Source organism: Theobroma cacao, chromosome 1 (genome assembly GCF_053813885.1).
Source record: "Theobroma cacao isolate CCN51 chromosome 1, ASM5381388v1, whole genome shotgun sequence".
NCBI classification, from domain to species: Eukaryota; Viridiplantae; Streptophyta; class Magnoliopsida; order Malvales; family Malvaceae; genus Theobroma; species Theobroma cacao.
Genome location: NC_142639.1, coordinates 34,437,643 through 34,459,739, shown reverse-complemented (window position 1 = coordinate 34,459,739; position 22,097 = coordinate 34,437,643). Strand labels below are relative to the sequence as shown.

General features: G+C 37.7%; 1 protein-coding gene across 2 annotated transcripts; it reads left to right on the top strand.

The window, feature by feature from the left end:
• Window positions 1–2,006: 2,006 nt before the first annotated feature.
• LOC18613271 (protein SPIRRIG) lies at window positions 2,007–21,796 on the top strand. Of its 2 annotated transcripts, none has more exons than XM_007050409.3 (19): window positions 2,007–2,811; window positions 4,860–4,929; window positions 5,012–5,097; window positions 5,959–6,094; window positions 6,196–6,252; window positions 6,554–6,730; window positions 7,002–7,193; window positions 7,306–7,371; window positions 8,776–8,890; window positions 9,755–10,917; window positions 11,165–11,864; window positions 11,949–12,051; window positions 12,153–13,264; window positions 13,351–14,989; window positions 15,174–18,221; window positions 18,545–18,853; window positions 19,087–19,393; window positions 19,533–19,679; window positions 20,091–21,796. In XM_007050409.3, exons 1-19 carry the CDS (start codon window positions 2,621–2,623, stop codon window positions 21,264–21,266), a joined length of 10,794 nt encoding a protein of 3,597 aa, XP_007050471.3. In that variant the 5' UTR covers window positions 2,007–2,620; the 3' UTR covers window positions 21,267–21,796. The 2 variants fall into 2 exon arrangements, with proteins under 2 accessions (XP_007050471.3, XP_017981486.2); XM_018125997.2 differs by having other exon boundaries at window positions 4,857–4,929.
• The last annotated feature ends 301 nt before the right edge of the window (window positions 21,797–22,097 follow it).

Here is a 22,097-nt window from a genome sequence, read left to right as displayed (position 1 = left end):
TACTGTACTTTGCATTTCTAGAGATGCTAAAATTGACTCTCAATAACGGCCGTATTTATTTACCAGAAGCACCGTAGAGTGATTGCTAGTTAACGCGTAACAAGTAAGTTACCAACATGAAAAGGACCTGAAATTTTATCCTACTATTCTTCTTTTCTTTTTGTTCACAGAGTTTGGCACTCATCCAATACATGAATTGCCATCTTATTTGACAGATTCTGGGTTAATGACTGCTTCTCTAATCTCACCTACCTTTTTTTTTTTGCTTTTCACTTTATAGTTGGGATTAAGAAAAAGCAACTTGGGATGAAATAGATTGACTTGATCCGCTTATCCTATAATTTACTCTGTCGTCTCTTACGGCTTCAAAAGCGTGATTACTTCTGCCTGCTGCTACCTTTGATTAGGTCCTCCGTCGGATTTCAATTCACCTAATTTTCTCTTTGGCTTTAATATGAGAGCAAGGAATGTTCAATTATATAGATACTGCGCAGGAAGTTTATTTCCTTTTTTTGTTCAATTCCAATATATACTTGTCACGAGGAAAGTGAATATCGTAGCCACATATGGTAATCAATGCAATGAAGGAGTTTTTAAAGCCACAACCGTCTTATTAAAGGCCTTGCAGTGTTTTTTTTTTATATAACCAGCTAGGGTTAATGAGAAGAAGGACAACTACGATTATGGAGTATGCAGGTGGCACATGAATTTAATTATACTTTTTTTTTCTAATATAAGATATACATGTTTGTTTAGTATATACCAAATCAAAGTGGTCTGGCTTATAATTAATTATACTCTAATTTTTTTAGTGGTGGAGATTTGAATCCGGCTTTACAGTAGGGCATACAAATTATTATTTGTATTTACTTTGCAATAGAAATAAAATAAATAATGTAATGAATAGAGCTTAAATGAAATGCAGATTTTTGGTAATCTTTTTTAGGTGTTAAATTTTTGTAAGTTGAACATAATAAAAACATAGCCTCTTATTACGTGCCTTAGCGGACAAACAATTGAATGACGTTGACAACACCTTTAAGAAACTTGTTTGACATCTTTTTTTAAATAGGAAAAATGCATGTTTGATCTCCCTTATGTATGACCTTAAGAAGTTAAGTTCAATGATGTGTAATTGGTAAGAATCTCATTTTACCGCGGGGGAAAAAAAGAAAAAACAAAAAAAGGCTAGTAGTAGTAAGAATTAGTTACTACTAGTACTAATTTCACTTGCGTAAGGATGTTAAGGGTAAAATATTCATTATTTTTGAAGTATTATAATTCGAACTTGATTATTTTATAAAGTATTAAAATCTTATAAATGCTTTATTAAATTTTGAAATTGTCCTAAACATTTCCCGTTAAACGTTTACTTGTTAAGTATGCAATTAAAATAAATTTTTATGTATATTATTAATAAAATTTAAATTATAAAATTATATTTTTATTAATTAATGAATTTTAGTAAGTATTGGATGCAACGGAAAGTAAAGTTCAAAAGTTCAGACTTCAAATTCAGCTTTATCTATTAATTAATTTAATAATAATAATAATAATACAAAAATATTTATTATTTACAACAAAAGCATACCCTAGATTTCTAAGAAAGGGGGGGCAGCTCATAGACACTTTAAAGATATGCCTTTGTCATTAAGGAATACTATAACGCCAAAAATAATAACACTATCATCGGTTTTGTTTCGTTTTTTTTTTTTCTGCCAAGTTACAGTATATCAGTTTGAAAGAGAAAATCAAACAGAATTTAAAAAAAAAAGAAAAAGAAAATCAAACAGGTCAAAAAGTCCCTGATAAACCGGCAAACCGGCTTATCATTTGATCTTGCGCCGTCCAATCTGCGGACCAAATACAGACCGGAACGATGCACGCACGTCTTGTCCGTCAATCTCGAAGCGCCACGTGGAAGTCGTAGCAGTCATGGATCCCACGCTGACGTGGTCGAGGAACAATTAAAAAAATGGTAACAGTAATAACATACTCCTACTACATAAATTAATCGAAAAAAATAATGAAGAAGGACCGCGGAGAAGGAAAGATATAGAGCGAGAAACAAGGCGCGGAGTGGCAGTCCAAAATCAGCAGAGAAAAGAGAGAAACCAAGAGAGAGAGAGTCCATTTTTTGAGTGTTGTTGATCTTCATCATCGTCTTTTTTTTCTTATCCGAAGTAGCGGTTTATTAGCTCTCCCCTATTATAGGGTTCGAAAAATAAAATACACATTTGTATTTTCTGCTTTGAAAAATCAAACGACTAGAAATTTGAAAAAATAGAAAAATTAAGACGGCAAAACGGAAAATAGAAAAAACAGGACAGATTAATCGCAGATCCCCTTCTGCTTAGAATCTTCACCCTAATTCCGATCGATCCGTTAATCACATTTTCCAGCTGTATTCACACGGTTTCTTTGGAAATTTATAATTTATTTCATATTTCATTTTTTGATTTTATTTAAATTTTTTGGTTTGGGGATTGTGGTAATCCTTTTGTTGGTTGGGGGATAAATCGCAAGCTGCGTTGAGATGAGATCTTCTAGACGGGATTTCTAGAAGGGTAAGGATCTGGTGCTGCGGCCGCGTCGGATGAGAGGAGGGAGGCGCATGTAAATGTTTCAAGGATCGAAAGGGAAAACGATGAAATGGGTATCATTGCTTAAGGACATCAAAGAGAAGGTCGGTTTAGCTCAATCTCCTACTGCTACCACTGTTTCTTCTTCTTCTCCTTCCTCTTCTTCCTCTTCCAATCGCGATGCCAATGCTTCCTCAACTCGCCACGACTTCGCTTCCTCTCCTTCGAGGTTTGATTTATTATTTCTTTCACTCTTTCTTATTCTTCTCTTTTTATTTTTTTGAATTTTTCCTTGCTTGCATTTGCATCACTGAATGATGATTAAATTTATGGGATGAACTGCTAGAATCACAGCTGCACGCTTTATTTATTTCCTTCTGTTTTTTTTCATCTTCTTTACTTGCCGTTGACTGCTTTTAACGTTGATCTGCAATATATTTTGGGCAATTAGAAGTACAAATTCAGTTGTAGCGCGTGGTTTGTTTATTTATTTATGTTTTTGATAAGATAAGGATGAGATGCTCTTAAGCATATTGGTGCATTTTCTGCAAGAAATAAGTCTTAAAGATTTAAATTTAATTGTGGATGGCTTGTTGATACTGTTGGTTGTACTATTATGCATGGTCGAACTTAATTTTTAGGTGCCAATGTGTAGTCTCGTGGCGAGCATTGGTGATTGTAGGATAGTATTTTATCTGCTAGGGCCACTATAGTATAAGGTTCTAGGACCGGGCTAACTCAAGCAGCTTCAGTTAGTTCTGGATTGCTGTTTCCACTAAAAGAGCATGAGAGGATGCAAACAGAAAGGAAGAAATACAGAAAAAAGATGAGTCAGAAATAATCCATAGAAGTTGTTGAAGCAACATATGATGGTTTGCTTATTAGCAAAATGCATAGATAAGTGTATTATGAAAAATGATTGGACCAAAATTTTGGTGAAAGTCTGATTAGTGTAATGGGAAGAGCAATAAGAATTTAGTTGGCAATTGCTGACAGTAGGATTATGGGCCTGCAATAGGATGAATGCTACATCTTTATTTGACTAATCAGGGATATTTTATTATCTTTTTTTGTGTCTTTTAAATTGTTGAGCATCTGAAGTTTGCTTATGCTTTATTCCTCCTTTGAAATGTTTCACTTACAACTGAAATCCATATTCCTAAACTTCCCTCACTGGCATTTTGAGATGAGTTAGACACCTATGTTTAGCGATCTAAATGGAAGGTAATTTTGAAATCAGTCTTAGGTGGGAGCTTGCATTTACAGCTTGGAATAGTGTGGATGATTGGTTTACCAGTGCATAGATGTTTAGTTTACTGAAATGTTTAGGTTTGGACAGCAATAAATAGCACATGAATATCATCTATCATGGGAATCAAGGATGTAGGGATGTTCTTTAGTTACAAATAAGTCTGGTAATTTGTTCTTTTTTTCCAAGGAAAAAAAAACCACTGTGAAATCAAGCAAAAGGAAACACAAGAATTTACGTGGTTCAACTACTTTCCAACGTCCAGAGTGAAATAATTCTTCTATTATTGAGAAATTAAAGTACAATAGAATCTCACTATATGACTTCCCGAACCAACTCAAAGACCTTTTGTACACCCTCTCTCAATAGTCCCACAAGAACACCCATTCAACACCCACTTTAGCCCCGCTTAGTGTAGAAGACAAAATTACAAGATGTTTACCTCTCTAAGGCTCCCAAAAGCTCTACTAACTTCTTAAGACCTAGAGAATTACTTTTATGATATGAAAGTCTAAATTAGAATAAGACTAGGTCTCGATGCAGGACAAGAAGTTAAAACTGTACAACTATTCAATGTTGTATGCAAACTAAAATTTTAGTCAAATAAGGTTTCAAATTCTAGTCAAACCAAAACTCAATTGTGATAGTGTAAGATCCTTTACTATGCTACTGCTTTTTGTTCTCTTTAAAATCGGAAGTTGATAATGCCCTTTTGCTTGTCCTGTTCTACCAATGTGTTGAGTATGATATTATGCAAAATATTTGGCGTTTACAATTAGGTTTCAACTTTCAGTTATTGCACTCTACCATTTATTTTTGTTCTTGTGCAGTATCTAATCATATATTGTACTCATAATTTCCTTCTCCTTTATTGTGATTAAAGTGACTAGATTCGATTTTTGGTTAACTTGCATTTTTAAACTTAAAAACTGTGGCAAAGTGACATCTTTTCTCTGCTTTCCACTGCTTTCGCTTATGGATGTGACATTTCTTTCTAAATGAATTTACCTTTTTTCTTGTGACAGCAGAGACAAACATGAACTGGAGTTGGACTTCAAGAGATTCTGGGAAGAGTTCCGCTCATCCAATTCTGAAAAGGTTCTTTCTCGTCCATATTTTAAATCCTGGCATCCTTTTATGAACCATCTTGATTTCCCTTATGTTTGTATTGTCTTTGCAGGAGAAAGAAGCGGCCTTGAATTTGACTGTAGATGCCTTTTGTAGATTAGTCAAGCAGCACGCTAATGTAGCTCAATTAGTCACCCTGTATGATTGCTGATCCTCAAGTCTGTGTTCTTAATATTGCATGGCTTATTTTGTCTGAATAATTTATCAAGGATTTTTACTCTGTTCTGATTGTTGAGGAAAACTTTTTCATACCCTTTCACGTTGTCAAGTACTGTTGCCCAAGGTTGCTCTGTCCTGTCCTGTCCTTCACCTACTTGTTTGAGTTGTTGAGAAACTCAGCAGCGTTATAACTTTATTGCCATGTTTAATTCAGAAAACATCTCAAAGTTGCCTTACTCAGAAGTTTGTGTATCTAAATTCATTCTCCTGATATTGAAGTTGCATCACATCTCCTGATAGTTAGTCATAGTTTATGATTCATTCTTGTCGTGACTTGATCTGATTGCTATTAGAATGATTTTGTTCTCTCTACTTTCTAATAATTATTTAGATTTTTTATGGAGTTAGCATAATTATTAGCTAAGACCCCTACTATGTAACTTAATACAAATTTTCACTATTCAAACTATGTAGACACTGGCTGTTTAGTTGATATAGTTTTCTTCTTCCAAATATTAACTTCTCATGAGGATTGTTGTAATTAAAGTTAGTTCTTTGTACTGTTTTAAGTTTTCATCAGCTTCTGCTTCAAATCTCATAAAGAAATTGTCAATTATTCAATTTCTTTGTGCCATTTGAATAGTATTAATCATTTTTGTATTTCCTTTGAGAATAGTTCATATCGTTTCTGTGCTTGTTCGCTGAATAGTTATATTAGCTCAGTACTGTACATCTCTAGTGGTATGAATTGGTTGTCCCTATTCAAATGATATTGCTGCTTTCTGTCGTTCTCCAACTGTGAGCGTGTTGACTAATATTAAGAACTTTAATTAATCACAGGTTAGTAGAAACGCATATATTCTCTTTTGTTGTGGGAAGAGCGTTTGTAACAGATATTGAAAAGTTAAAAATTAGCAGCAAAACAAGATCTTTGGATGTATTGAAAGTTCTACAGTTTTTCTCTGAAGTCACCAAGGTTTGGCTCTGGATCCAAGTTCTTTATATCTCAATGAATTTATTATCCATATTCTTTGTGGGTTTCTTATTGGGGTCACATTTATGTGTGCTGATCTGCAGGATGGCTTCAGTCCTGGTTCAAATTTGTTGACTGCTGTTGAAGTCCTGGTGTCGGGGGTATATCTCATTAAATTCTAATAGCTTAATTGATGTTATGTATGTGGGATCATGTCATTAAATTTCTTGGAACAAGTTTGTGTCATTTATCCCACCATAAAGATACTACAAACTGTAATGATATTTGAATTAAGTTGTTGGAAACTAACCAATCTACTTTGGCTTATTTGAAGTGATCTGGTTGAATTGGAGTAGTTCTTAACATATAATTTTGCATCACATTTGGCATCCTAAATTCTGTTCTTTCTGATATTTAAACACTATTGGTTGTTTTTATCATTATTTTTTCTGTTGTTTGCAGCCTATTGATAAACAATCTCTCCTTGATTCTGGGATATTTTGCTGTCTCATACATATTCTGAATGCTTTTTTGAGTCCTGATGAGGCTAATCAGAGGCCTAAAATTACTGACTCTGAGGAATCAATACTAGCTGAAAAGGATTCAGTTGCTGATGTTAGGCAAGCCCGCCGACTCGAGGTAGTTTTCTTTTTGTGATTTCTTGAACGTCTAATTGTGTTTTATGTACACTGAATACACATACACACACATATCTATGTATGTATATGTGATGCATGTTTTTGGGCATGTATGTAGATACTTTTGCGTTTTATTGTTTGCTGCTTAAAATTAAAAAAAGAAGATATCTTATTGCACAGTATTGACCTGATTTTTTTTCTCATTTTTATGACATAGGTGACTTGAATAATGCTTTTTCGTTTGACTTTAAACTTATTTGCTATTCATGCAGGTAGAAGGAATTGTGGTGCATATTATGAAAGCATTGGCAAACCATCCTTCAGCAGCACAGAGTTTGATCGAGGATGATTCTCTGATGTTGCTGTTTCAAATGGTTGCCAATGGATCTTTAACTGTCTTCTCTAAATATAAGGAAGGTCTTGTTTCACTGCACATCATACAACTTCATAGACATGCTATGCAGGTAAACTTGTTGTGCTTACTATATAAATGTTCTTAATTAGTATGAAGGAGGTTCATTGAGCTTCATGTGCTGATATTTAACTGATGTTCGTATAATTTGCTTGTTCTTCTAGATCCTTGGACTTCTTTTGGTCAATGATAATGGAAGCACGGCCAAATACATACACAAACATCATCTGGTATGCTTTCATGGAAATTTCAAGAGCATATCTGAAGAATGTTGCTTGCTGGATGCTGTTTCTTAACTTTTCTTCTTCTTTTAAATATAGTTTCCTATCCTTTAAAGGATCTTAGTCATTGGATCATGTTTTTGTCTTTACATTTAAGGCTTGTTTGCAGTTGATTTGGAATGAATAGTGATGAATTGTATAGGCAGCAAGATAGGAATTGTGTGTCAATATGGGGATTTACTAAAGCAATTTAGGCAAAAATTTGGAGAGTAGTGGAGTCCATGATTTAAGTGAAGGTAGAATCCTGTTTTAACTTAAGAGTGGAAAAGTTGAGGTGACTTTTTTTGGCAGTTTGATGGATGGTGCGAGTGTTGACATAATGTGGAATTGTGTATATGAAATGGTAGGTTGCTTCCTTAAGTCTCTTTGTCTGGGCATCAACTCAAGTCCAGTGGTGATGGTAGCTCGATTAACTTGCTACTTCATTGCTGTAGAGTTTAAGCTTCCTTTTAGTTGGCTTCTTTTGCGTAATTTTGGTTAAGACATTGATTCACTGGAGAGAAATATCTGGTGAGCAAATTCACTATGTTTATTGGTATTAACTTCCAATTATTGTTGATGTGGTCTATTTGAAGACAAAGACTTAATAGAAACCCTGAAGGAGTTAAACCTTCATTACCTATTTGAAAATGTTCTTTTCTCTTAAGAAGATCATACATTTGGAGGGCTATTTCTCCCTCTTATAGTACTTCCTTTCTGAATCTTCAGTTCATAGTTTTAATATAGTGCTTGCATGTCATTTGTTATTGCCTTCTTACTGTTTAATAGCTGCACCTTGTTGCATAAATTTTATTAAAGACTAAAATGAAGGAATTCTTAATTGTAATATCCTAGATGGTTGGCTTTGAGAACAGCTCCACTTGTTTCTGTGTTCTGCATTTGAACTAAGAAATAGTATAGCTTTTGATAAGATGCAGTGGTTGAATTGTAAGAGATTGAGATATTTATTTTGAGGAGCCTTTATGCTGCCTGTCAAGTGTCTTCTCTCTATCCACTTCGCTTTCTGCATTATGTGGATTCTTTTTGTTTGATCTATGGACAGAAACAGTCCATATTCATCTAACCTGGGTCATGGCTGCCACAGCTGTATATCATCTGCCTTTCAGCATTTGAGGCACTAGTGAAGCCATGCCTTTTGAACCCTAAGTTTTACCTTAGTTTCCGATGTAGATCTCTAATGCTCACCATCCAACCAAGTTAAACTGTTAAATTTGCTTTGTCGTATTCATTTTTTTTTTCAGCAATCTTTTATTTATATCTTTCTCAAGCGTGTATTTGGTTTATTTTCTTGTTGCCTTGTCATTCATCAATATGTCCTTTTACATGTGTTTCACATGCTGTTCTTTTGTGCAGATGAAAGTTCTTCTAATGGCTGTTAAAGATTTTAATCCAGATTGTGGGGACCCTGCCTATACTGTTGGGATTGTGGACCTGTTACTTGAATGTGTGGAATTGTCATATAGACCAGGTAATTGGTTTGTGGTTTATCCATGAATGGCATTTGGTATGGGTGATTTCCTTAAAATCCAGGTTGATCTATTCACTGTGATTAGATCACCATGTTTGGTAGTAATTTGGGTGTCCTTCATGGCAGTGCTCTTAGATAACAGTGAGTGAGTAGATCACTTACTGGTGGAAAAGTTTTATCGCCAAGGGCGAGTGATCTCCAACATCATTTCATGACAGATTTTCCCTTGTAATGGTGTGCACAAAAATGTGTTTCCCTCCAAATTTTCAGTCTTTATAAGCTAACATCCACCTTTTAACTAATTCAATTTGAAAGCAACCTATGTGACTTTGACCTTTATGGGACACACCAATAAATATAATTGGTTGTTCTAGGAAATTGTACACACCAAAACTGGTTCATGCCTTATAATTCCTTTTAGAACAATGGATTCTTAGTTTATAAATGTTCATTAACTAAGTTTGAAATTTTTGCTTGCTTTTTAAATAATCTTCTTATTAATAATAAGGTTATTTTGGCTATTTTGTACTTGGTGATTTTTCTTTATGCAATACCCAACACATGGATTCAAGATCACTGGTGATTTGTATATTACACCAAACATGGTAATCTAAGATCTCTAGTAATCTCATCATTATGCTGATTGGATCACCATGGTGATCATAAATTTGCTATCAAATGCTACCTTGTTGAATTGATTAAGATGACTTTGGTTAGTGTATCAATTTGTTAATGTATCGTAAGTTATGTGGTCTTGGCTTCTGAAAGTATTAATGTTTCTAGCTGTTCTTGTTTTTGATGATTTTTATTTAATATTTTTCCTGTCTTCTGTTATTGCTGATATCATGCAACTTTGACTTGTAGAGGCTGGTGGTGTCAGGCTTAGGGAAGATATACATAATGCCCATGGTTATCACTTCCTTGTTCAGTTTGCTCTAGTTCTGTCCTCCATGCCACAGAATCAAGGCATTGAATCTATATATATGAGGCCTCGGACTGACAAAGATAGTGGTTCAGGTAGTGCTCATACTTTTGACAATGAAGGGGAAAAGGATTTAGTTGGAAAAGAGGACCCTTCTTCTGAACATCTCTCACCCACTTTGAGTAGGCTACTTGATGTTCTTGTTAACCTAGCTCAAACAGGTCCTGCTGAAGGCAAAAAATCCAAATATTCTCACACAAAGGCCAGTGGCCATAGCAGAAGTCGAACATCATCTACTGACAGGCTTGGTGATGAAATCTGGGAACAGGGAAATAATAAAGTTAAAGACCTTGAAGCTGTCCAGATGTTGCAGGACATTTTTCTCAAGGCAGACAGCAGGGATCTGCAGGCAGAAGTATTAAACAGAATGTTTAAAATATTTTCAAGTCATCTTGAAAACTATAATTTGTGTCAGCAACTGAGGACTGTTCCTCTCTTGATCTTAAACATGGCTGGATTTCCTTCATCGTTGCAAGAGATAATCTTGAAAATTCTTGAATATGCTGTGACTGTAGTGAATTGTGTTCCTGAGCAAGAACTGCTGTCTCTATGTTGCTTATTGCAGCAACCAATTACATCAGAACTAAAGGTCACCATCCTTTCTTTTTTTGTAAAGCTTCTATCCTTTGATCAACAATACAAGAAAGTCCTACGAGAAGTAGGTGTGCTGGAAGTCCTGTTGGATGATTTGAAGCAACATAAGTTTCTTTTGGGTCCAGACCAACATGATGGTAATGTTAATCAGTTGGAGAGAAAATCTAGCTCCAGCAGCTTCAAGAAACGCTTGGACAGTAAGGATGTTATTATTACTTCACCCAAGCTCATGGAATCTGGTTCAGGGGAGTTTCCCATTTTCGAAGTTGAGGGTACAGTTGCTGTTGCTTGGGATTGTATGGTTTCATTAATAAAAAAAGCTGAAGCCAATCAATCTTCATTCCGATCTGCCAATGGTGTGACCACTGTTCTCCCCTTCCTGGTGTCCAATATTCATCGTCCTGGGGTCCTCCGCTTATTGTCATGTTTGATCACTGAAGACACTATGCAGGTTTGTCAAGATGCACGTTCTTCTGTTTGATATTTAAATTTGGATAGATCTTGCACTCGAGAATATTGTTCTTCTCCCCTTTTTTACATTTTTCTTTATTCTTTTCGTACCTTGATGAGCGTCCTGGGCCTTAACTTCCAATTGATCTAATGTTCAATGTCCTTATCCCTTTGCATGGAGTAAACTGCACATGCACAGCTGTTATTTTGCCTTTGGTCACACCAAATTGGTTTCCTTTTTTTCCCAGGGTCATCCTGAAGAATTAGGAGCACTTGTTGAAGTTTTAAAGAGTGGAATGGTTACAAGTGTTTCAGGACATCAGTACAAGCTTCAAAGTGATGCAAAATGCGATACAATGGGAGCCTTGTGGCGAATTCTGGGAGTAAATAATGCAGCTCAGAGAGTCTTTGGTGAAGCCACTGGATTTTCTCTTCTGCTGACCACCCTCCATAGCTTTCAGGGTGATGAAGCACACTCGGAAGAATCTTCTTTATTAGTTTACATCAAAGTCTTCACATATTTGTTGCGCCTTATGACAGCTGGGGTGTGTGGTAATGCCATTAATAGGACAAAATTGCATGCTATCATATCATCACAAACATTTTATGATCTTCTCTCTGAGTCTGGCTTGCTGTGTGTGGATTATGAGAAGCAAGTTATACAACTGCTGTTGGAACTTGCTCTTGAAATTGTGCTTCCACCTTTCATGGCACCTGAGAGTGCCACATCAGCAGATCTGGCTGAAAATGAGTCCACTAGTTTTCTTTTAACCACTCCATCTGGTTTGGTTAATCCTGATAAGGAACGAATATACAATGCTGGTGCTGTTAGAGTTCTGATCCGTTCATTGTTGCTTTTTACTCCTAAGGTGCAGTTAGAAGTGCTGAACCTTATTGGGAAGCTTGCTCGTTCTGGCCCCTTCAATCAGGAAAATCTCAGCTCTGTAGGTGAGAAAGTATCTTCTATAGCCATTATGTTCTTTTCTATATTAGACATTAATTTCTTACTTTTTACTTTTTTAATTTATTTAGGTTGTGTGGAACTTTTACTGGAGACAATTCACCCCTTCCTTTCTGGCTCATCACCGTTACTCTCTTATACTTTGAAGATTGTAGAGGTTCTAGGGGCATATAGGTATGCTGGTGGTCATCTAGGAATCACTAGATTTGGTCAATCTATTTAATTTTTGTTTGTCTTCTATTATTTCTGAGATAAGGTTTGTATTTCTGGTATAGGTTGTCCGCATCTGAACTCCGGGCACTTGTAAGATATATTCTGCAAATGAGGCTGATGAAATCAGGTCATACAATTGTTGATATGATGGAAAGGTTAATCCTTATGGAAGATATGGCCTTGGAAAATGTTTCTTTGGCTCCATTTGTTGAGATGGACATGAGCAAGATTGGGCATGCTTCTGTTCAGGTGTCTCTGGGAGAAAGATCTTGGCCTCCTGCTGCTGGTTATTCATTTGTTTGTTGGTTTCAGTTTCATAACTTTTTGAGAACACAAGCAAAAGAAATTGAGCCTGTCAAAGCTGGTCATTCCAAGAGGAAAAGTGGCTCAAATGGTCATCATGACCGGCATATTCTCCGGATATTTTCTGTCGGTGCAGTAAATAACGAGAATACTTTCTATGCAGAACTTTTTCTTCAAGAGGATGGTGTTCTTACCCTTGCCACCAGCAACTCTTGCTCCTTATCATTTTCTGGATTAGAACTGAAGGAAGGTCGGTGGCATCACCTTGCTGTTGTTCATAGCAAACCTAATGCCCTTGCTGGATTATTCCAAGCTAGTGTTGCTTACGTTTATCTTGATGGGAAGCTAAGGCACACAGGAAAATTAGGATATTCCCCCTCTCCCATTGGAAAACCTTTGCAAGTAACAATTGGGACTCCAGTTACTTGTGCAAGGGTTAGTGACTTGACATGGAGACTTCGCTCTTGCTATCTTTTTGAGGAAGTGCTCACGCCAGGTTGTATATGTTTCATGTACATCCTTGGTAGAGGATATAGAGGGCTTTTCCAAGATGCAGATCTTCTCCGTTTTGTCCCCAACCAGGCTTGTGGTGGTGGTAGCATGGCTATCTTAGATTCATTAGAGGCTGACTTGTCTGTACCTCCTGGTACACAGAAACTTGACAGTGCAATCAAGCTGGGAGACTCCAAGGCAGATGGAAGTGGAATTGTTTGGGATTTGGATAGATTAGGAAACCTTTCATTTCAGCTCTCTGGTAAAAAACTCATATTTGCTTTTGATGGAACATGTGTGGAGGCTGTTCGAGCATCTGGGACATCTTTCATGCTCAATCTGGTTGATCCACTGTCAGCCGCTGCGTCTCCCATTGGAGGTGAATAACCATTTTTTCCCCTTTTTACATAACCATCTTGAAAATTCATCTCATCTGAACCGTTCTTTCTTCTGTTGTCTATGCAGGTATACCACGGTTTGGGCGTCTTCATGGGGATATCTATATCTGTAGGCAATGTGTGATTGGTGATACCATCCGCCCTGTTGGTGGGATGTCTGTCATTTTGGCCCTTGTTGAGGCTGCTGAGACTAGGGATATGCTCCATATGGCCCTTTCATTTCTTGCCTGTGCACTTCATCACAATCCTCAAAATGTAAGAGACATGCAAACATACAGGGGATACCATTTGCTAGCTCTATTCCTGCGCCGAAGGATGTCATTATTTGATATGCAGTGCCTTGAGATGTTTTTCCAGATCGCTGCATGTGAAGCTTCATTTTCAGAACCAAATAAATTGGAACATATTCAAACTCTTATATCACCTACTACAACTATTCGTGAAACTAGCTTTGATGATCTTAGTTTGTCGAAGTTCCGTGATGAAACATCTTCAGTTGGATCTCATGTTGACATGGATGATTTTTCTGCCCCAAAGGATTCATTCAGTCATATTTCAGAGCTAGAAAATGCTGATATGCCAGTTGAAACTTCTAACTGCATCGTCTTGTCAAATGCGGATATGGTAGAACATGTTTTGCTGGACTGGACACTCTGGGTGACTGCCCCAGTTTCCATTCAAATTGCACTTTTAAATTTTCTAGAGCATCTTGTGTCCATGCATTGGTACAGGAATCACAACCTTACAGTTCTTCGTCGAATCAACCTTGTTCAACATTTACTGGTGACTTTGCAGCGTGGTGATGTTGAAGTTCCTGTTTTGGAAAAATTAGTTGTACTCCTTGGGGTCATATTGGAAGATGGTTTCCTGGCATCTGAACTTGAAAATGTGGTTAGGTTTGTTATTATGACATTTGATCCACCTGAGCTGAAACCACAGCATCAAATAATGCGTGAGTCCATGGGAAAGCATGTGATAGTGAGGAATATGCTTTTGGAGATGCTTATCGATCTTCAAGTGACCATCAAATCAGAAGAGATGCTTGAACAGTGGCATAAAATTGTCTCTTCTAAATTAATAACATATTTTCTTGATGAAGCTGTTCATCCTACAAGTATGAGATGGATCATGACTCTTCTTGGTGTGTGTTTGGCTTCTTCTCCCACTTTTGCTCTTAAATTTCGCACAAGTGGAGGTTATCAAGGTCTGATGCGTGTGCTTCCTAGTTTCTATGATTCTCCTGATATATATTATATCTTGTTCTGCCTCATTTTTGGGAAGCCTGTTTATCCGAGATTGCCAGAAGTCCGTATGCTGGACTTTCATGCACTAATGCCAAGTGATGGAGGCCATGTGGAGTTGAAATTTGTAGAACTATTGGAATCTATAATTGCTATGGCGAAATCCACCTTTGATAGGCTGAGCATGCAGTCAATACTTGCCCGTCAAACTGGAAATCTTTCCCAACTAGTGGCAGAACTTGTGGAAGAAAATGCAGACATGGCTGGGGAGCTTCAGGGTGAAGCTCTCATGCACAAGACGTATGCTGCACGCTTAATGGGTGGGGAGGCATCTGCTCCTTCAGCTGCAACCTCAGTTCTGAGATTTATGGTTGATTTGGCGAAGATGTGCCCTCCTTTCTCTGCTGTTTGCAGACGAGCAGAGTTTTTAGAAAGCTGTGTTGACCTTTATTTTTCTTGTGTTAGGTTTGTCTTGAGATGCATTCTCCTTTTAATACTTTTACATTTTGTTTTGCATAAATTGCGTATCTTATTTTTGTATAATGTTCCAAAAAATATATATATATATATATATAATGGAATATAATGCCTACATGATCTCTAATTTGCCTCACAAGTTATCATGTTTTCTTTGTATTTTGTCTTACAGGGCTGCTCACTCGGTGAAGATGGCAAGAGAGCTCTCTGCAAAGACAGAAGAGAAGAATTTAAATGACTGCGATGATGCCAGTTCGCAAAATACATTCTCTAGCTTGCCTGTGGAGCATGAACAGTCTGCCAGGACTTCTATTAGTGCTGGAAGCTTCCCTCAAGCACAGGTCAGTTCAAGTTCTGAAGAAACGCCTGTCTCTTCAAATTTCCTGGCTGAAGATAAAGAAGAGATTAAGCCTACTACATCCCAGGAATTGAACAAATCATTGCAGGAAGATGTCCAAGGTATTCAGAGCATAGATGGTGATAGTGTCGATCAGGTTTCTGCCACCTCAAGCTCAAATGAGTTCAGCTTCCAAAGTATCAAAGACAATTTGACAATTCAACCACCAGATTCCCAGAGTTCCGCATCTCTTGCTATTCCAGATTCTCCTATTTTATCTGAGAAATCCAATTCCAAAATCCCCCTTACACCTTCTTCATCTCCAGTTATTGCTCTGACTTCGTGGTTAAGTGCAAACCATAGTGAATCCAGAAATCCCATAATTGCCAGTCCTTCCATGGAGTCTTCTATGTCTGCTAGTGATTTTGATCAAACCTCAGACTTGAAGTCTGGTTCTCAAGGTCCAACGGCTACAAATATGACCTTTTCTGTTACCCCAAAGCTTCTTATGGAAATGGATGATTCTGGCTATGGTGGTGGCCCTTGTTCTGCTGGGGCAACTGCTATGTTGGATTTTGTAGCAGAAGTACTGGCTGACTTTTTAACAGAGCAAATAAAAGCAGCACAAGTTGTGGAGAGCATCTTGGAAATGGTTCCACTATATGTTGAATCTGAATCTGTGTTGGTTTTCCAAGGTTTATATCTTAGTAGACTAATGAATTTTGTTGAAAGGCGTCTCTTGCGTGATGATGAAGAAGATGAGAAAAAGCTAGACAAGACTAAATGGTCCTCAAACTTAGATGCTTTATGCTGGATGATTGTTGATCGTGTTTACATGGGTGCTTTTCCCCAAGCTGCTGGTGTACTGAAAACTCTGGAGTTCTTGTTATCAATGTTGCAATTAGCAAACAAAGATGGTCGAATTGAAGAAGCAGCTCCTACTGGCAAGGGTCTTTTGTCTATTACAAGAGGAAGCAGGCAACTTGATGCTTATGTACATTCAATTCTTAAGAATACAAATAGGATGATACTGTACTGCTTCCTACCATCATTCCTGATCACCATAGGAGAAGATGATCTCCTTTCCTCCTTGGGTTTGCTTATGGAATCTAAGAAAAGATCACCCACAAATTCACAAGAAGATCCAGGAATTGATATCTGCACAGTTTTGCAGTTATTAGTTGCTCACCGACGGATCATATTCTGTCCTAGCAATCTTGATACTGATCTAAATTGCTGCCTTTGTGTGAATTTAATTTCTCTTCTTCGTGACCAAAGGCGAAATGTTCAGAACCTGGCAATTGATGTTGTCAAGTATTTACTGGTTCATCGAAGAGCTTCACTGGAAGACTTGCTTGTCTCTAAACCTAACCAAGGACAGCACTTAGATGTACTGCATGGTGGTTTTGACAAATTGTTGACTGGAAGTTTATCTGCTTTCTTTGACTGGCTTCAGAGCTCTGACCAGATGGTAAATAAAGTACTGGAGCAATGTGCAGCAATAATGTGGGTGCAGTATATTGCTGGCTCAGCAAAATTTCCTGGAGTAAGAATTAAAGGCATGGAGGGTCGTCGTAAGAGGGAAATGGGAAGAAGATCACGAGATACTTCAAAGTTTGACCTAAAACACTGGGAGCAAGTGAATGAAAGGAGATATGCATTGGAGGTGGTTCGCGATACAATGTCTACTGAGTTGAGAGTTGTCCGTCAGGATAAGTATGGATGGGTGCTTCATGCTGAGAGTGAATGGCAAACCCATCTCCAACAACTTGTGCATGAACGGGGAATATTCCCAATTCGTAAATCCTCTGTGCCTGAAGATCCTGAATGGCAACTTTGCCCAATTGAGGGTCCATACAGGATGCGCAAAAAGCTTGAGCGCTGTAAATTAAGAATTGATAGTATCCAAAATGTTCTTGATGGGCAGTTGGAATTAGGTGAGACAGAGCTCTCCAAAGTCAAACATGAGGATGGCCTAGATGTTTCTGATTCTGATTCTGAAGCAATTTTCAATCTTTTGAGTGATAGTGTTAAACAGAATGGTGTTGACAGTGAGCTTTATGATGAATCATTGTATAAAGAGTTGGGTGATGTGAAAGATGTAACATCTGTTAAAAATGGCTGGAATGATGACAGAGCTAGCAGTGTAAATGAAGCTAGTCTTCACTCTGCACTTGAGTTTGGTGGGAAATCTAGTGCAGTCTCTGTCCCTATATCAGAAAGCATACCAGGAAAATCTGAACCTGGATCTCCTAAGCAGTCATCTTCTGTTAAAATTGATGAAGTCAAAGTTACAGAGGATAAGTTAGATAAGGAACTGCATGATAATGGTGAATATTTAATCAGACCTTATCTGGAACCTCTTGAAAAGATACGATTCAGATATAACTGTGAGCGAGTAGTAGGTCTTGACAAACATGATGGTATATTTCTGATAGGGGAACTATGTTTGTATGTAATAGAGAACTTTTACATTGACGATTCTGGCCGCATATGTGAGAAGGAATGTGAAGATGAACTCTCTGTTATTGATCAGGCATTGGGTGTAAAGAAGGATGTTACTGGAAGTCTGGATTTCCAGTCAAAATCAACTTCATCCTGGGCCACAACACCAAAGACATTGGTAGGGGGAAGGGCTTGGGCCTACAACGGTGGTGCATGGGGAAAGGAGAGAGTGGTTAGCAGTGGTAATTTGCCTCACCCTTGGCGTATGTGGAAGCTTGATAGTGTTCATGAGATTTTGAAGCGTGATTATCAGCTCCGTCCTGTTGCTGTTGAGTTATTCAGTATGGATGGATGTAATGATCTTCTGGTATTTCACAAAAGAGAGAGAGATGAAGTATTCAAAAACCTGGTTGCGATGAATCTACCACGGAACAGCATGTATGTAACATTGAACTCATTTATTGTCTTTTTATTTTTGAATTCTGTTTTTTATGGTAGCTCTATGGTTGTGGTTAGCTGCTTCCTGAAAATGAATTGTGGTATCAAGGTACAGAAAAAGGCATATCCACTTGTCTTTCTGTTTATTTCAAAGTTGTTTTCTGTTTACCCTTTCCTTTATCATCTATCTTTTGGCCATCATTTTTTTTCATATACTATTTTTTGCTGTGCTTATGCTTCTTTCTATTGTGTTTGTTTTTCTTCCTGATCTTTGGAATCTTGGCAAAGATTGTTTACTTTGTAATTTATTTTCCTTGCATCAGGTTGGACACAACCATTTCAGGATCGACAAAACAGGAAAGCAATGAGGGTGGTCGTCTTTTCAAAATAATGGCTAAATCTTTCTCGAAGAGATGGCAAAATGGAGAAATTAGCAATTTCCAGTACCTCATGCATCTCAATACCTTGGCTGGACGTGGATACAGTGATCTTACCCAATACCCTGTCTTTCCATGGGTTCTTGCTGATTATGAGAGCGAAAATCTGGACTTGTCAGATCCCAATACCTTTCGCAAACTTGACAAACCAATGGGCTGTCAGACACCAGAAGGGGAAGAGGAATTTAAGAAAAGGTGAATCCTAATATTTATTCAAAATCCATTTTTAATTATAAAACTATTTAAAAATATCTTTGTCAGACATGTAGTGTGTGCCATTTAGATGAGTAGTTATACTGTCTGGTTCACTGTTATATGAATGATGTATAATGTGAGGAATGTTTATTTAACCTGGTCTCTAAGATGAATGTTTTGAGTTGTATGTCTATGTTACTGCTTACCCATTCCACTTCTCTTTTACTTTTCAGATATGAGAGCTGGGATGACCCAGAGGTCCCAAAATTCCACTATGGTTCTCATTATTCTAGTGCTGGTATTGTTCTCTTTTATCTTCTTCGCTTGCCACCGTTTAGTGCAGAAAATCAGAAGCTACAGGGTGGCCAGTTTGATCATGCTGATCGTCTTTTCAATAGCATAAGAGACACTTGGTTGAGTGCTGCTGGGAAGGGCAACACCTCAGATGTGAAAGAACTGATTCCAGAGTTCTTCTACATGCCTGAGTTTTTGGAAAACCGCTTCAATCTTGACTTAGGAGAGAAACAGTCAGGGGAAAAGGTCTGTTGTGGTTAAAATTTTCTAACTTTGAGTTGTTTAGTATGATCTTTATCTCTTGTTTGATAATTTGCGAAAATAAAGTATCTTTAAGACTCACAAATTTCTCATTTTCTGTTTTTCTGTTTTTTGTATTCCCCAGGTTGGTGATGTTGTCCTACCTCCTTGGGCTAAAGGCAGTTCTAGGAAATTCATTCAAAAGCATAGAGAAGCCCTAGAATCTGATTTTGTTTCAGAAAATCTGCACCATTGGATAGACCTCATTTTTGGCTATAAACAAAGGGGAAAGGTGGGTATATGCATTCTCTGTGAAGCATATTTTGACCTCCATTTGCTGAATTTTCTAAAAATTGCTACTCATTTTAACACTCACAAGTACATACTCGAGAAAAATGTTGAAAATTCTTATGTTTTCAGTCATATGCCAATCCTTATAATTTGCCTTAATCCTTTTTGGATTGCTGTGAAGTTGCACCAGATGAACTGCCAGTGCTGGTTGCAACTATTTTTAATTTGAAAAAAACTAAAAAACATTCTTTTTTGTTGGCAATATTCTCTTTCTTTTTTAATTTCCTAGGTTGGCTTCATGTATTGCCACTCACATAATCAAAATCCCGAATCCATATCATTCCAAGATATATGTCTTAAATCTTCTTATTGTTCTGCTTGTAATTCTGTATATTGTTGTTACAACTGACAGGCGGCTGAAGAAGCTGTTAATGTTTTCTACCACTACACATATGAGGGGAGTGTGGACATAGACTCAGTCACAGATCCTTCAATGAAAGCCTCTATTCTAGCTCAGATCAATCATTTTGGACAGACACCTAAGCAACTATTCCTCAAACCCCATGTGAAAAGGCGGTCTGACAGAAAACTTCCTCCTCATCCACTGAAGCATTCAGCCCTTCTTGTTCCGCATGAAATACGGAAAAGCTCTTCTTCCATAACTCAGATTGTCACTTTCCATGAGAAAATTCTTGTTGCCGGGGCAAACACTTTACTCAAACCTAGAACGTATGCCAAATGTGTAGCATGGGGTTTTCCTGATCGCAGCTTGAGATTTATGAGCTATGACCAAGATAGACTCCTTTCAACACATGAAAATCTTCATGGGGGAAACCAGATTCAATGTGCTGGTGTTAGTCATGATGGTCACATTTTGGTTACTGGCGCTGATGATGGTTTAGTTTCTGTTTGGAGAATCAGCATGGACGGGCCACGTGCCTCAAGACGGTTGCTGTTGGAGAAAGTGCTTTGTGCTCACACAGCCAAAATCACATGTCTTCATGTCAGTCAGCCTTATATGCTGATTGTGAGTGGATCAGATGACTGCACTGTTATCATATGGGACCTCAGCTCATTAGGTTTCGTTAGGCATCTTCCTGAGTTTCCAGCACCAGTTTCTGCAGTTTATGTGAATGACTTAACTGGGGAAATTGTGACAGCTGCTGGAATTCTGCTTGCTGTCTGGAGCATCAATGGGGACTGTCTAGCAGTAATTAACACATCCCAGCTGCCATCTGATTCTATACTCTCTGTGACGAGTTGCACATTTTCTGATTGGCTGGGCGCAAACTGGTATGTAACAGGTCACCAGAGTGGGGCTGTTAAGGTCTGGCACATGGTTCACTGCACTGACGAAGAGAGCACCATTAGCAAGTCAACTAGCAGTGGAACAGGAGGGTTGGATTTGGGTAAGTCACCAGAATATAGATTGGTCCTCCACAAGGTACTAAAGTTTCATAAGCACCCAGTTACTGCCCTTCACTTAACTAGTGACTTGAAGCAGTTGCTGAGTGGTGATTCTGGTGGGCATTTGATATCTTGGACATTACCAGATGAGAGCTTGAGAGCTTCTTTGAATCAGGGGTGATAATGTTAAAAGTAATTATTGTGTGATTCTGGGCTATAGGATCTGCTCCTGGTTCTGTGTAATGGTTCTGTGCAAGCATTTGTTGTGAGAGAGACAATGATTCATTGTTGGTGATAACGTGAAAAGGGAAAACAAGACAAGAGGGGAGGGCTGGCCAGGTATTGTAACGGGACTTGCTGGGATAATTTATGGGGATGAGGAAGGGAAATCTCTTCCAAACTTCCACATGTACATGTTGAAAATTGCAAGCATGAAGGCTAGTACAAAGCATTTGCCTGGTGGCTTGAGCTCCCTATTTTGAAGGTGGAATGACAGGGCAACGCGTTTGTTGTATGTTTGACAAGTGGAGGATATTACTTTTGAAAATATCGCTCTACTGGTTTTTGTTTGTAAATAGATGGAATTGCTAACAGTGTGAAATCAAGTTGTATAGCAGAAAAAAAGTGCATGGCAATTGGATTTTTGGGTGGAATTGGTCTGGTTACCGAGGGATGCTTTATAGGATTTGAGTGTATTACTTTCGGCAAAAATTCTTTTCGCATGGTGCAAGTGGGCGCATTTTTATTGTGAATCACTCTCATTATTACTATTTCTCTTGTTGAAAACACAACAACGTACGTAGGTGCTGGTCGCATGAATTCATCACCCGTTGGCTAACCAAAGTCTTCAGTGCTTTTTCCATCCGGGCATGAATTCCTTTTCTGGTCGCATATTAGCGATTGACAATTCCGCAAAAAAATTCGCTTAACCCACTTAACCTACTTAACCGTCTTTCGATCTTTAACTGAATTGATCTAATTTCATCTCTTAATCGACTTAATCCTAAAGTTG